The following is a 13,702-nucleotide window of genomic DNA, read 5'->3' as shown; positions in this document are numbered from 1 at the left end:
CAATGTCTGTATTCAGTATCAAGTGTGGGAAATAAAGGAGAAAATACCACACAGCTCCATTCTTCAGTCTGGTGTCCAGCAATTGCTAGGTACCTTTCTCCCTCCATGCTTATTTTAAACAGATCTCTTACTGATGGACTTCTTGCCAGAGTTGATGCTGTTTCCTGCTAGGGTCATTACAAAAATAACTATCTTACAGTTCCAACTTTTAGCAGTTTTTGCAACAGTCCCTTCAAACATTCACTCTGCTGCCTCTTATTAAGAAGGGTAACAGTACAGCAGAACTGGTTGAATTAAATATCAGCATTATCTGCATCAAAGCCAAAGTTTCTCCTTCAGCCATTGCAAACAGACTGAAGCTGGGAACATTATTCCCAATGGAATCATTTGCAGAGTAATAACTGCTAAAGTCACTGCTACTCAGTGTGTGATACTACCAATGCATTCTTCCTTTGTAACTGCGTTTTAAATGGCAAAAGGTGCACCTCTAACTTGCATTAAGACACTACACACACTGCCATACATTGGCTCTCTGGACGGTGTTAGCACAGAACTGATGAGCTGTCCAAGAAATGCCATGTTTTTCTAGTGGACTACATCAGCCCCAGGTTCTCTCAAGTCTGAATTTCTCGGCTGAAAAAATCCAGATAACACATCCTGAGTACAGAGGTACTGGGGGAGATGGAAGTTTCTGAAATCACTTGAAGACAGACAGAAAAAGCAATGCAGACAGCAAAGCCACAGGACAAGAAGTACTGTCAGACACAGGACGCCCTGAAGATCAACAGTGACGTTACATCTCCATTCTCTTTTCACCAGGACAGTGCAGTGTGGGGTCTGTATGGGAACAGGGGGTTAGGAAGCCCTCAAGTAAACTAGCAATTCTCTTTTCCTGACTAACACGAGGATAAAAAGCATCTATGTTGTCATTCTAAATAAGCTGAATTAGCAAGGTGCTTCAGTTCCTGTTTGTTTTCAGATGGCATATTGGTTTGAGCTTTTCCAAATCATCTTCTTACAGTAGTTCACTTTGTGTTATCTCTGTTAGGCTGAATGGCTGAAAAAATGACATTGATTTCATATTTTTGATTCTTTTTCTCTTGATTTTACATATCCATCTGAGAGCACTGAGAGTAACCAGTACGGATCAGGTAGCTGATATGATGATGTAGCCGTACATTAGACATTGTTTTGGCTGAAACACAGTTACCTAGATACCAAATGGGCTGCACTGCAATTCCAAGTGTTGGAGGCAAAGAAATCCCTTCTCCTCGACTCACTTTCCATTTATCTGCCACACTCTATAACGAACAGTGAAAAAGGAGTTAATGAAATTGGTAAGTTAGGAACGTGTTCCTCTCTAGCAGGAATTAAACTGGAGTTTTAGCTGTACAGAATTAGGCACTCCCTCCAACTTATCCATGGATGCATCTGTACTTAATTTATGCAGCTGTTTAATTACAAGTGTTGCAAGCTGATTGTAAGTTATCAGTATGTGCCTTGTACTGTAAACTGTTATTGTAATAAATTTAATAATCATAATCCATCTGTAGATGTCTCTTGTGCCTCTCTCTTACGGGAAGTTCCAAGCTGGCCTACAACAGATCCCTTTTCACTAGAGCAAAAATAAAAATTCCAAAACAAAGCAGTCCAGCTTACTGCACCAGCACGGCCTCTCTGACAAAAAGCAGAGTATTTTGTTTGCTCTCTGAACCCCTTCCACTGCTAAATACTCTGCTTTCATTCTTTTCCAATAGAAGAACCAACACGATGTTTGTTTAGACAGAGCATCAAATTCCAAGTGCAGATGATTTGGGTTAAGTGCCCAGCTACCCAATTAAAGCACGTATAAAGCTCATTCCACCACAGCTCTTTAAGTGGCAGGATTTGTGTTTAATTGTACTGACATTATACCCCTCATTACTGAACAAATATTAGAGAAACTAGCCAACTGATGATGATAGCACACACATAACATCCCATGAACTCCAACTCTGCCTAGACTTTGACTTGAGATCATAAAAATGAAGACTGTCTCCATTTCTACAGCTGAGCTCCTACTGATAGAAAGACGGTTTTGAAAGGAAACAGAAAAAAGAAAGCAAATGTATTTCTTTACCTATATCACAAATAAAAGGAAAAAGATAAAAAAAAATCCAATTGGTTCTATTCTGAGCTACATTTTATGATATGTCAAAAAGGAGTCCAGAAGTGCTTACCAAAACCACGATACAGAGTACAAATGATTCAGCTGTTCTTACTACAGACTGCTGCAGTGGAGGGAACCACACCATGTGCTTTCCTGACAAGTTTCTTAACACGGTGCATTTCCAGTCTCACCCAGAAGCAGGAAATGACTAACGTATGAGACCTGTGCTATGGATGTTCTCTTCGACAAAGCACCACAAAAGTTTTCAGAAGAATTACTAAATCAGAAGTTTATCGGAAAATAATGTGAAGTGATCTGGAAGAAAAAAGTAATTAAAAAAAAAAAAAAGATACCAGTCCAACATCTTAAAATACTGCCCAGGAACAGGAGTGATTGATTTACTGGGAAACAAACAGCAGAAAAAAAGCACTGAGAACACATCCTAAAAACTACAATCGTCAGATATCCTACTCACCAAGTTACCAAGTTACAGTACAGAGAGAACTTCTTGCTTATGGATGGACAGACTGACACACCCAAAATATTACCTCCAACAGAACAAGCAGACATGAATGTAATACATGAGAGAAGACTGAAATACCTTATTTCACACACACAAAAAGATGATGTTATTACCAATGACATAGCATTAAAAATGACCCACACATTAGACACACTACGTACCTTACACATTATTTATTTCTGTACATCAGGTGCCTAAAACCAAACCCAAACACACATACAAAATCTGCATGTCAATATGCATTGGCTTACAAAGCACCACGTTACATACGGGGATCCCCTCAGTCGCTATCTGTGCTGTTTGGTTGCCATTGTACCCTCTGTTATGGGTGCTTCTGATTTTTGATAGCACTGTTGGGCACTGATAACTCCTGGTAAGGCCTGAGACTCAAAGCATTAGGAGCTCAGGAGTTCATTCTGCTGCAGCTGCTGAGAACAGGAGCTGCCTGAGGGATGCATTCCCACTTTAGGCTGTTCAACATTCCTACAGCTTCCCAGGATCTTCAGGTGAAAGTACTGAAGATAAAGCTGGACTGATGTAGACAAACGTAATACTTTGACCGCACAAACTGATTGAGGGTGTGCATCAAGTGATCCATGAATCCATCTCAGAAGATGTTTTACTGTAGCACATAAAACATATTTTATGAAACCTAAACATAAATAAATAGCTAGGAGACACTCCTGTACAGGTGTCCATGAAGCAGTGGATTTTCCTTTTGGTTGAGAAACCAGGAGTTTTTATCCACTACAATTAAACATGACATTAATCTTCTTCTTTCTCAATGTAAGATTTCGCCCCGACACGTGCCATCTGCCTTGCCAGATAGCGGTCCCTTGCTGACATGACAGTCTCTTCATTGCTCCGTTTGGCAAATTTGCTCATGCTCTCGGGTGGTTTCTGTGTCTGTTCTTTTTCCTCTTTCTCCTCTTCTCCATTTCTGCGTTTCTGCCCAGACAAACTCCCAGAGCTGGAGCTTTTCTTCTCATCCACCTCTCTCTCTCTTCCCTTTCTCTCCTTTTCCAGATCAGTGTCATCTTTTTCTAAAGCTGCAGGACTGCTTTCCCTCCTGTCCCTGTACTTTTCATCACTACTACCTTTCTCTCTCCTCTCCTTCACATGATCTCCCTTTTCTCTGCATTTCTCTCCTCTCTCCTTCTCTCTGTCACTGGATCTATCTTTACCACTGATTCTTTCTTTTTCTCGTTCCTTTTCTGAACACTTCTCATCCCTTTCCTTTGCCTTCCTCCATTCCCTACCATGCCCCTCTCTCTCTTTTCTTTCCTTCTCCCTTTGTTTATCATCTTGCCCTTCCCTCCTTCTGTAATAATCTTTGCTAGTGTGATCCCCATATCTGTGTCGCTCTTCCTTTTCCCTCTGGTGATCCTTTTCATGGGTCCTACTTCTCTGATAGTCTTTTTCCTTGTATTGTTCATCATATCCCTTTCTGCTTGGTCTGCCCTCTCCCTTCTTTGTTTGGTCTTTTGTGTGTAGCTCTTCCTCCACACTGGATGAACTTGGTGACCTGGAATGCCTCTGGCTCTTGTGACGTTTAGTTTCCTCTTCACTGCTCTCAGAGGAGGCTCTCCTTTTCTTCTTTTTCACATTTACTTTAACAGACTTATGCCTCTTCTCATCATTACTATCACTTTCTAAGTCGGTATCAGCATCTGGATTACCCTCTTCCTTAGCAGAGGATTTGAGTCTTTGTCTTTCGTATGGGCCTTTGTTCCTTTGGCTGGATTCATCATGACAATTGTCAGATTTATCTTCCTTCATCCTACATTTTTTTATGTTAAAAAGGAGAAAGAAAAAAAAACAAAAACATTACGCAGTCTGAAATTTCAGCCTTCTCTAAAGGTTCACTTCTGGTCAGGACTTCACTAAGACCGTGAACAAAGATACAGCTGTAAGATTTGCTTCCATAGACTTTTCTGGTGCTCAGGAATTTAGCATAAACCTTCTCTATTAAAGATCTGCATCTGGTTCATTGGTGAATGCAAGCTGATGAGTTTATAACAATGCGTATGGTTAAGTATCTGCAGCCTCTGTGTAAGGAACAGAACAGAGATTTGCACTCTTTGGTGGGCTTTCTGGCAAGCCACACATTTTTTCCTGTGTTTTTCTTTCTCTTGTTCTCACCAGGTAATCATTTAGAGAAGCAGCAGGTTGGATGTTTCACTGACAGAGGCAGGAACAAAACTTCCATGAGTAGCAGTAGATTTTTAATCCACTATTGCTGAAGATCTTGTGGCTAACCAAAAATCAGCACCTTTAACAGCTCACAGATTTGTAAATAAAAAAGATGATCCATGAAGGACAGATCTGGGCACAGGGCAGAAACGGTTATGCTTTGTCACACTTTTCTGACCAATAAGGAAATACACGTTCCATCACACATGAGCCTCCTCTTCCTAACCCACAGCCACAGTAACACTGTGGTAAATTCTTATGAATCAGCACAGCACTTAGTTAGACCAAACGTTTGCTGTGTGCTTAGAAGCCTATGAACAATGACTGAAAATTTACTTAATTAATCCCGTTACTAACGATGACAAGTCAGAAGTGGATCACGTCAGGGACAAGTGCTGCAAAGTCTGGGATGTGAAACTCCAGGTGTGTTCCCCCAGAATCCTACAGTACCACCATATGAAATAATGTATGCTGAAGTTTATTCCTTATTTCTTTCACACGACTTTTTCCTGTTATCTCCAGTGTGAGGCATACACTTGTAGCAAACCATCTATAGCTGAGTAACTTTACTGTGAACACATTCTTCACTTAAGGATTTACTTTCTAATAACCCAGATCTCAGATTTTGTACATCTTCTGACGAAAGCTGCATTTTCTTTGTGATAGCAAGCACTTACCCAGTGAGACTGAGGTCTGAGGACCATCCCAAGTGAATTTTAACCTGAATTAACTGTTCCAAACGATCATTTGTTGCATAAAATGAATGTATTCCCTTCAACACATTTATTTACAGGACAGAATTTCACCGTCTCAATTACATAAATAACTCAGCCTCATCTCACCACATTGCCTTGGACTACGTATATGTTAAGATCTTAAAATACTCCATCTGAACTTCCACAGTTTATTTGATTCATTTCCTCTTACCACAACATTAGCACTGAATTTGTTTATTTTTCATGAACCTGAAAATGTGGAATGAGTATGAAGTCACAGTTCCACGTTTTTTTCAGGAAGTTTTTTACTTACTGCTCTATGCCCATCATGTTACCTTTTGTCTTCCTCATGATTCAACGAGGAAGGCAAATTCAATGCAACTTCATGCAGATGGCAAAATATTGTGTGAAACAAAGTAAATGTAGGTTAGAGTCATACGAACTATTCCAAGCATGACAACCTTCTGACACCTTTTATCAGTATCCCCATCCTCCACGTTTTTTTGCCTTACAGTCTATACCACTGATAATCACTGGAGAGTTTCTAAATAATTCAATTAAACAGCTGTACCAAGTCATCACTTTATCCCAACCAGTGCTTTACAGCATTCCCTGTCTGCTTCTTGCAGTATTTCCCTAAGTCTGGAACCGCACCCAACCCAAAGCTGTTTCACACCTGAAGCTCTTCTGCACCACATCATACCTGGCTTCACGGAAGCTGCACTTTGGCACCTCTTCTTCCCCGACCCTCTGGTTTAAGAGATGTCTGTAAAACCCACTGAGATCCTTCTGTTTGGTCACGTCCAGGTATGCTAAAGGGGAAAAAAAGCAAGGCTAGATTTACTGTGCAACAAATACTCAGGAGACAAAACTCACAGCTGGTGAAGACAGCAAGTAGAATGCAATCTCCAGCCCAGAGGTTTTTAGCCTGGAGTGCAACCTGCTCTGAGCAAGCTGATCTGACATCATAGCAGGCCATGCTTTATGCAGCAGACTCCAGAGGTCCACCCCCAACCTGAATTATCTTATTCTAGATGACAAAAACGTCAGAGGTTACACCTTGATCAATTTTACCTTCCTTGTTATTCTACAACCCATTTTCAGTCCTATTTTAATGACTATTTATGTGATACTACATAATATCTGAAGTTAGGGAGTGTGAGCATCACAGTACCCGAAGCTTACAACTCTTCTATCAACAACTGATCCTTTCTCAAAAGTTAAAACCTCCAACAGTACTGACACATAGATGGAGGAGCTTCCTGTGTTCCTCTTGTAACTTTATTAGGGAAAATAAGAGATGGAAAGTGGGATTTGATTCAGTGTCTGCTCCTTTTTATTATTTAAGCCATTTAAACCAAGCCTGGATGACAGCACTGTGTATCATTACAAGGACTTATTTCTTCTAAGTGGAATTATGCTGGTTAAGTGTTAGTCTCACCCTCCAGAGCTGCCTCTCTTCTTTCTCTTTCCTCCTCCTCAGCCCTCTCTTGCAGCTTCTTCTTATAGGCTGAAGTCACAAAAGCCTCTTTGTCAGCAAATTCTTCTCCTTCCATTTCACGCTCTTTCTGAATTTTTCTTTCCATTCTTTTTTCTTGTTCTTTCTTCCTAATCTCAGCTGCTTTGAGGATATTGTGGATGTATCTGGGCTAAAAGAGAAAGGGGAAAAGAAAAGGTATAATGCTGAGAGATAATTAAGGTGGCTAAGAAAACACAATTTGGGACTGTTGGAAATGTTGATGGAAGTATTAACAGAAAAAGAAAGCAACAGAAAGTAGTCTAGCACATTCTTATGCTGACAACAATGTTATATAAATGGTTATCCCCTTTTAGGGGGATTAAAAAATACGCCATACATCATAAGTGAGGTGGGAAACTTACAGTCTGCTTCCAGAGTACCACCAGATCAGGACTCCGAAGTATCTGACTAACTGAACTCTACCAAAATTGTTGCAAATTACTACCTTAGGTAACAGCATTTGAGCACAAAGCTCACATGATCCATTAGAGAATGAATCTGGCAAAGCTTAAAACTTAAGCAGTTAAATTTCAAGTATTGACCTTTTTCTCATCTCTTCCTGATAGCAGTCTGGCGTTACTTTCTTTCTTCTTCTGCTGCATTTCATCATAGATACTGTCATATTCATACACTGTAGCATCTTCTGACAAAGCCTTCTGAATTTCCAATTTTGTCTAAACGAAGACAAAACAGAACAAAAAACATGGGGTGGGAACTGACACAAGAATGAAGCATGAAATTAAAGGCAGTAATTATTAATTTGCCACAGGCATGAAGATCCTTCGCTGCACCTCACCTGCTTCATCGCCTGTTTTTTCAATGCTTCCTTCTGAAGACTTTCACCAACAGATGGCTGTAAGAAGGAGAGATTGCAGAGATAGCATTAATCACATTGACACAGCTCAGGTGATTTTTCTGCCACTCTAATGGGTCAGCCTGGTGGTGCAAGCAGCTGGCACATCAGCAATCTAACTTCTAGCCAAGGCCAGCTACAGCCAACACTGATATAGATTCCTAAGGCAGGATGCTTGCCATACACCTATGCATTCTCACCAACATTAAACTTCTTTCAGTCATTGCTAGAATAAAAGGAAAACACAGAAACCCCCTCAAATGAACTGAAATTGGAGTTACACCTTCCTACCAATTTATGTACCAATATCATTTTGATGTTCTCAAGTACTGTATACTTAAGAATACAGAAGGATAAATATTCTCAGTGACTATCTCTAATAGTCTGAGACAGTCTGGAGCTGCTCAGAACACTCCTGTCCATACTATTTCAGAGAAGCAGCAGTGCTCAGCAGACATTCCTACTAACAGCTGTGTGACAACAGCAGTCAGAGCTAGAACCAAAATCCTGAAAGGATTTGGTGAGACTGAGCTTGATCAGTACCATTAGTTCTGTATTTTTAACAGCAAGAATGCTGCTGATGGGAGCAGCATGTACTTCAAGCACTCGTGTTTAGCTCCTCAACATTAATATCCTGAAAAATAGCAGTACTAATCCTCCCTAAGAAAAAAACACATCGACACCTGATAATGTCCTCTTATCACCATGCTTTCAATAAAGAAATGAACAAACCAACTGAGTTTTAGTTAAGTTTTGTCTTCTAATTAGTGCTGAACTACACCGCACATCTTTCTTCAACCAGCAGATAGTGCTGCTGCTCACTGTAAATGACAGGACTCGTTTTCTTGTTTCTGTCATTAGATATGATTTAAAGTTAAAAAGCAGAAATGGGCAGGAAAAATCCTTCTGCACGTTGGCAGCTTCCCAAGAACTGTAGAACAGTTTGGGGCAGACAGGACCTCGATGCTCACCCAGCTCCAGCCCCCACTCACCAGCAGTTCCTGCACAGGATGCTCACACACTGGCTTTACAGAACACTCCTGAGCCCTAAGGAGTCTCTGTGCCACGTTGGAGAGCACAGGCTCTACAAAGGACAGAACAGTTTTGCAGCTGTATTTACAGAATGCACTGTATCCCATCATAATATTTGAAACACTGTATAGAATGTTTTCCCTGCCTGCCTACGAGAAATAAACGTGTTGATCTGGGAAGATGGAACAAACACAGAAGTAATACACAATCTCATTACTGTACGTACACTTGTAAGGAAGCCCACCTGCAATATGTTTGCCTACAATGGCAGCGAGTTTACAACAAACACCTTCCCTAAAGGTTTATGGCTGACAATTTCCTGTTGTGCCCTGAGCTCTGATAGATGAGAACTTCCTGTTCTTTTGTATTGTTTTTACTTATCAACTGCCCATTTATTAAAGGCCTATAAGCTCAGCAATCTGTCTCCGTACTGCAGTCAAGCCATTCTTCCAAAGCACAAAGCTTGTAGTTTTAATATTTGCTGGAAGGAAAAGATATTTTAACTCTCTCCTGTAAAAGCACATGGAAACCACGCAAACAAACAAACGTAAAAACGAGATTGTAGAGTCTACTAGCCCTACAAGACCAGGGAAGAAAGCTCTGATGTGAACAAAAAGACAATCAAGAAATAAAATAAAGGGCTCTGGTCTATGAGCACTTCCACTGTTCTCTCCCATTTCTTAAAGGGAAAAGAACGTGAAAAACAAGTCTGCACAGCATTAACTCTCCTTGGCACATACTCCCAGCTTCAGCAACCCGCAGCCAAGGGACTTCCCGCACAGAAGGATGCACCTGGACCACTGCTGGACACCATGAGCATCCCTTCGTTTGTCCAATCCACTTCTGAACCCATTTATAGTTCTGGCCACGCCACAACGCCCCACAACTTCATCATACATTGGCTGGACAAAAACAACAACTTCCTTTTGTTTAGATGAAACCAGTAACTTGCCCATTCCATAATAAGTCCTGCTGCTCGTATTATGAGAAATAGCAAAACCACTTTACTTTCTCTGAATCATTTTTGCTTTTCCATACTTCCCCTGCAGTTAATCCTCCACTTCCATTTCCTCATGGACCTTTCTGCCAGATCCCCTCATCTATTTGCTCCTTGTGCTGCGTGAACCCCCGTCCTTATCTCTACTTTTCTTTTGGAGGGTCACTTAAGCCAAGCCAGCCCCCCACCAACACTTGCAGGATGCTCCCCTGCATTAAGCACCCACATGCTAAATGTGAGCATTTTGGTTTTCACGTAAACTTTTCATCCTGAAGCATCAGATCAGTTTTGAAGTTTGCTCCGTACATAACAGCTGATTCTGGTTCAATAAACAGACATTATAATGCTGCAAAATAAGCCTCAGTTTACAGAGATACTCCCAGCTGAACTGTGAGTGTAAAACAGGACGTGGAGCAGCACATGAGGGAGCAGACACACCACCTCCTGAATAAGGGGACAATATCTTTGGAGAAAACAAACATATCACAAATAGCACTAAACCAAAATGGAAGCTCATTTCTGACGTCTCATTTCGCTGATGCAACACCTATTCTCCACTGAAGGCTCTCTGTGGGATGACAACTTTCCCTCTATAATTAAAAGACAGTAACAACCCCCTCCTTATGAAGGCAAGTAACTCAGAACCACAGCAGCTGAACTGCAGCCACCCATATCACTTGTCCCAGTCAACACTGATGAAAATACTTCAAGATTTCCATCCAAGATGTTCTGCTCATTATGAACCAACCCAAGGAACATCTTCATCTCTGGCTAATGCCCATTAATGTACTTGCCACAGTCACATTTCAAACTCCTTCAGCAAAGGTACAGGCAAAACCTTAATAAAATACTCACACTAGCATTAAAAAAATAAAAGGAGGTAAAAGTTTGGTATCTGATACATAATCACAGCCCGTCAGGTGTGCACATTTCCCAGCACAAACTTTATTAGAGTTCAGTTAAAAATACATAATCTCCAGACATTTGAGATGTAGTTCTGAGTGATAAGCTAGCAGACAGGAAATGAAACCCCTCCCACACGCAGTGCCTTATCTTGAAAAGCTCTGAAATTATTGAACTAATAAAGTAATTTTGCTTTTTTAAAAAATGATCCTTTTCTGATAAAGGCAGTTATGAGATTATTACTTTTTGCTGGGTATGTACCATACCATTGCACACAACAACTTTTAGGAGTCTTTAGAGCAGACTCTGGTAGCAAACGTCAGCTTTTCTGACAGGAACAATACTTGATCTTTAGCTGGCAGCATCACACATTGTTACTATTACTAATATTATTATTAGAATTGTTATCATTTGTTATTTTACCCCTATGTTTAGACATGAAAAAGAGAAAGTGCAGAAGCAGAGAAAACTCAAGTCATCCCCCAGTCAGGAGGGCTGCCAGTCCTGCCACTTGAGGTCTGATGACAACTGATCAACTGAAGCTCACCCTCGGGATCTGGAGAAGATGGAGCCCGTTCCCAGATGTAGAAAAGGACACCAAATCCCAAAGTACCACTGAAAAGGACACTGCTGCTGCCCCCGAGGGCAGTGGATCCCATCATCTCTACCAGCTGCATTCAAAGAGAAGTCTCTCCTTAGAGTCTCCCTGCCAGCTATGAGCTCAAGCTGAGGGACAGCTCCCCATGGCACTGAGGCAGCGAGGGCAGGCGAGAGATGGCATGTCAGACATGTTCATGACCTCTGTTGGCTATAAGCTGCAGATTGATGTTTCAGTCTGACTGGATATCACTAGGAAGCCCTCAGCCCTCTCACACACTGCTCTCAGAGGTTGGCAACTGTTACATTTGGGCTTTCTGTCACAAAACCTAACAGCTGCCAGGTCACTAAGAAACATTTAAAATGTTTGGCAACAGGAGTTAGCAACTGACAAGTATTACCTGATGCATTGTTCTTTGCAGCTATACAATAGAAACAACGTTTTCTGGGCTTTGGGTAAAGAAATTTAATATGCATGTAATGACACTGTGATTAAATCACCACAGACAATTCCTGATTGATACTACCCAGTAAACTGTGACCTCATCTCCAGAATCAAAGAAAGAAGTTGTAACCTTAGCTCTTACCCATGCAGAGACAGACCACCTCCACAGCTCTGAATTCCTATCCTTTACCTGTAGACTACAAAGCTACTGCTTTTAAATTCTTCAAAACTCCTCTTTAACCAGCCTGCATGCTGAGCCCATTCTCAGGTGCACCCCATGCAGCAGTCCACCCAAGGGTAACTCTTAGAGTGCAGCCCCCTCTACTGGAACAAGCAGAAAGTTAATATTTTTAATGCCTAAAAAAATAAATACAATTATATAAAAGAACACCATCAAGGTAATGCAATACAGTCACACATCACCGAGCACCAACAGAGTGTGTGACTACTGAAATGCAGTACCAAGTTTGATCAGTCATTAGAAGAATTGAGTGCTTTGAGAATTACAAGTCATTCATACCCAAATGCAAAATGTCTCTCAGTAACACAGCCATGAGTAGATGTGGGCATGAGGGGTGCAGGCAGATCACCTGCAGAACAGCGTGAATGTCAGAAAAATGCTGAACTGACCTCATCATCAGAGTCATCTGCAAACACTGAGAGCTTTCTGGAAGCCAGATTCTTCTGCTGCAATTTCTTGGGCATAATAAGCCCATATCTAAGGAATAAAAAACACTGAGTTACCTTTCATGTGACTTACACATAGCAGGTTCCTAAGCAGAGATCTACTATTTACAGCTCTAGAAACAGAAGAGAAGCAGCACCATGTTGCATGGGCAACAGCTCTGGGCAGTGCTGATGGCAGCATGCAGCCCCCCCACACATCCCACCACCACTTTTGTTTTTTCCCCACACAAAGCTCCAGGATAAAACTACCAATCTTTCTAAATTAGGCCACAAATCCCTCTCGCTCAGAGTTCTCTAAACGATTTTTTTCTTTCTTCCCTCCTTAGAGGGACTGCCCTTCAACCTGCAGAGGGCTGACCCACACACACATTGCTCTGAAGACGCGCTTGTTGCCCACTCTTTCGGACGACAGCGTACTCTGCCAACAGGTCGCTAAGGCAAAAAGCCAGGCCTCGTGCCCAGCTTACATCACAGAGGTCAACAGCCGCTCGGAACGCGGCCACGGAGCAGCTCCGTGAGGGCGTCACAACGGCTCGGAGGCGGCGGGTGCCGGGAGCACGGCCGTTTGTGTGCGAATCCCGAGGGGATTCTGCTCCGTTAGAGTGACAAACTGCCCTCAGCACCGCGGCAACTCCCTCCCCACCCCCAACTTGGAACTTCTTTTTAACTTTTTCGTGAACACAGTTTTACGCTCAGGCCAACGCAGCGAGGCCGCACGAGCTGCCCGCCAACAAACGCCGGACGGGATGGGACGAGCGAGCGCTCCGCTAGCACCAGCCCCGGCCCGAGGTGAGGTGAGGTGAGGTGAGGCGAGGCGGGAGCCCCGCGGTGCCCCTCAGCCGCCGCCTCCCCGCTGCCGCCCGCACTCACTGCTTGCTTAGCGCCGCCATCTTGTCCCGGCCGCCGCCGCCGCCGCCGCCGCCGGGTAGAGTCGTCTGCTGTTTCGCGGCCGCAGATTCCTTGCGGTTCTGCTGCTGTCCACCCCGCTCTTCCCGCCCGTTCCCGCCGCGCCGATCCCCGCTCTCGCTTCAGCACGGACGCAGGGAGCGAGAGGGAAGAGATAGTGGCAAGGGATTAATTTTGTAACA

The 13,702-nt window shown here is 42.5% G+C and overlaps 1 protein-coding gene across 1 annotated transcript; it reads right to left on the bottom strand.

The window, feature by feature from the left end:
* Positions 1-3,256: 3,256 nt before the first annotated feature.
* On the bottom strand, positions 3,257-13,593 carry NSRP1 (nuclear speckle splicing regulatory protein 1). The gene is made up of 7 exons (XM_065731933.1): positions 13,485-13,593; positions 12,558-12,645; positions 7,897-7,953; positions 7,643-7,774; positions 7,023-7,230; positions 6,285-6,393; positions 3,257-4,452 (listed from the first exon to the last, which is right to left on the bottom strand). Exons 1-7 carry the CDS (start codon positions 13,502-13,504, stop codon positions 3,438-3,440), a joined length of 1,629 nt encoding a protein of 542 aa, XP_065588005.1. The 5' UTR covers positions 13,505-13,593; the 3' UTR covers positions 3,257-3,437.
* Between the last annotated feature and the right edge of the window lie 109 nt (positions 13,594-13,702).

The sequence above is a fragment of the Cyrtonyx montezumae genome, unplaced genomic scaffold (genome assembly GCF_038088225.1).
Source record: "Cyrtonyx montezumae isolate F1298 unplaced genomic scaffold, pur_monq_1.0 scaffold_15, whole genome shotgun sequence".
NCBI classification, from domain to species: Eukaryota; Metazoa; Chordata; class Aves; order Galliformes; family Odontophoridae; genus Cyrtonyx; species Cyrtonyx montezumae.
This window is presented reverse-complemented; position numbering and strand designations above follow the sequence as displayed.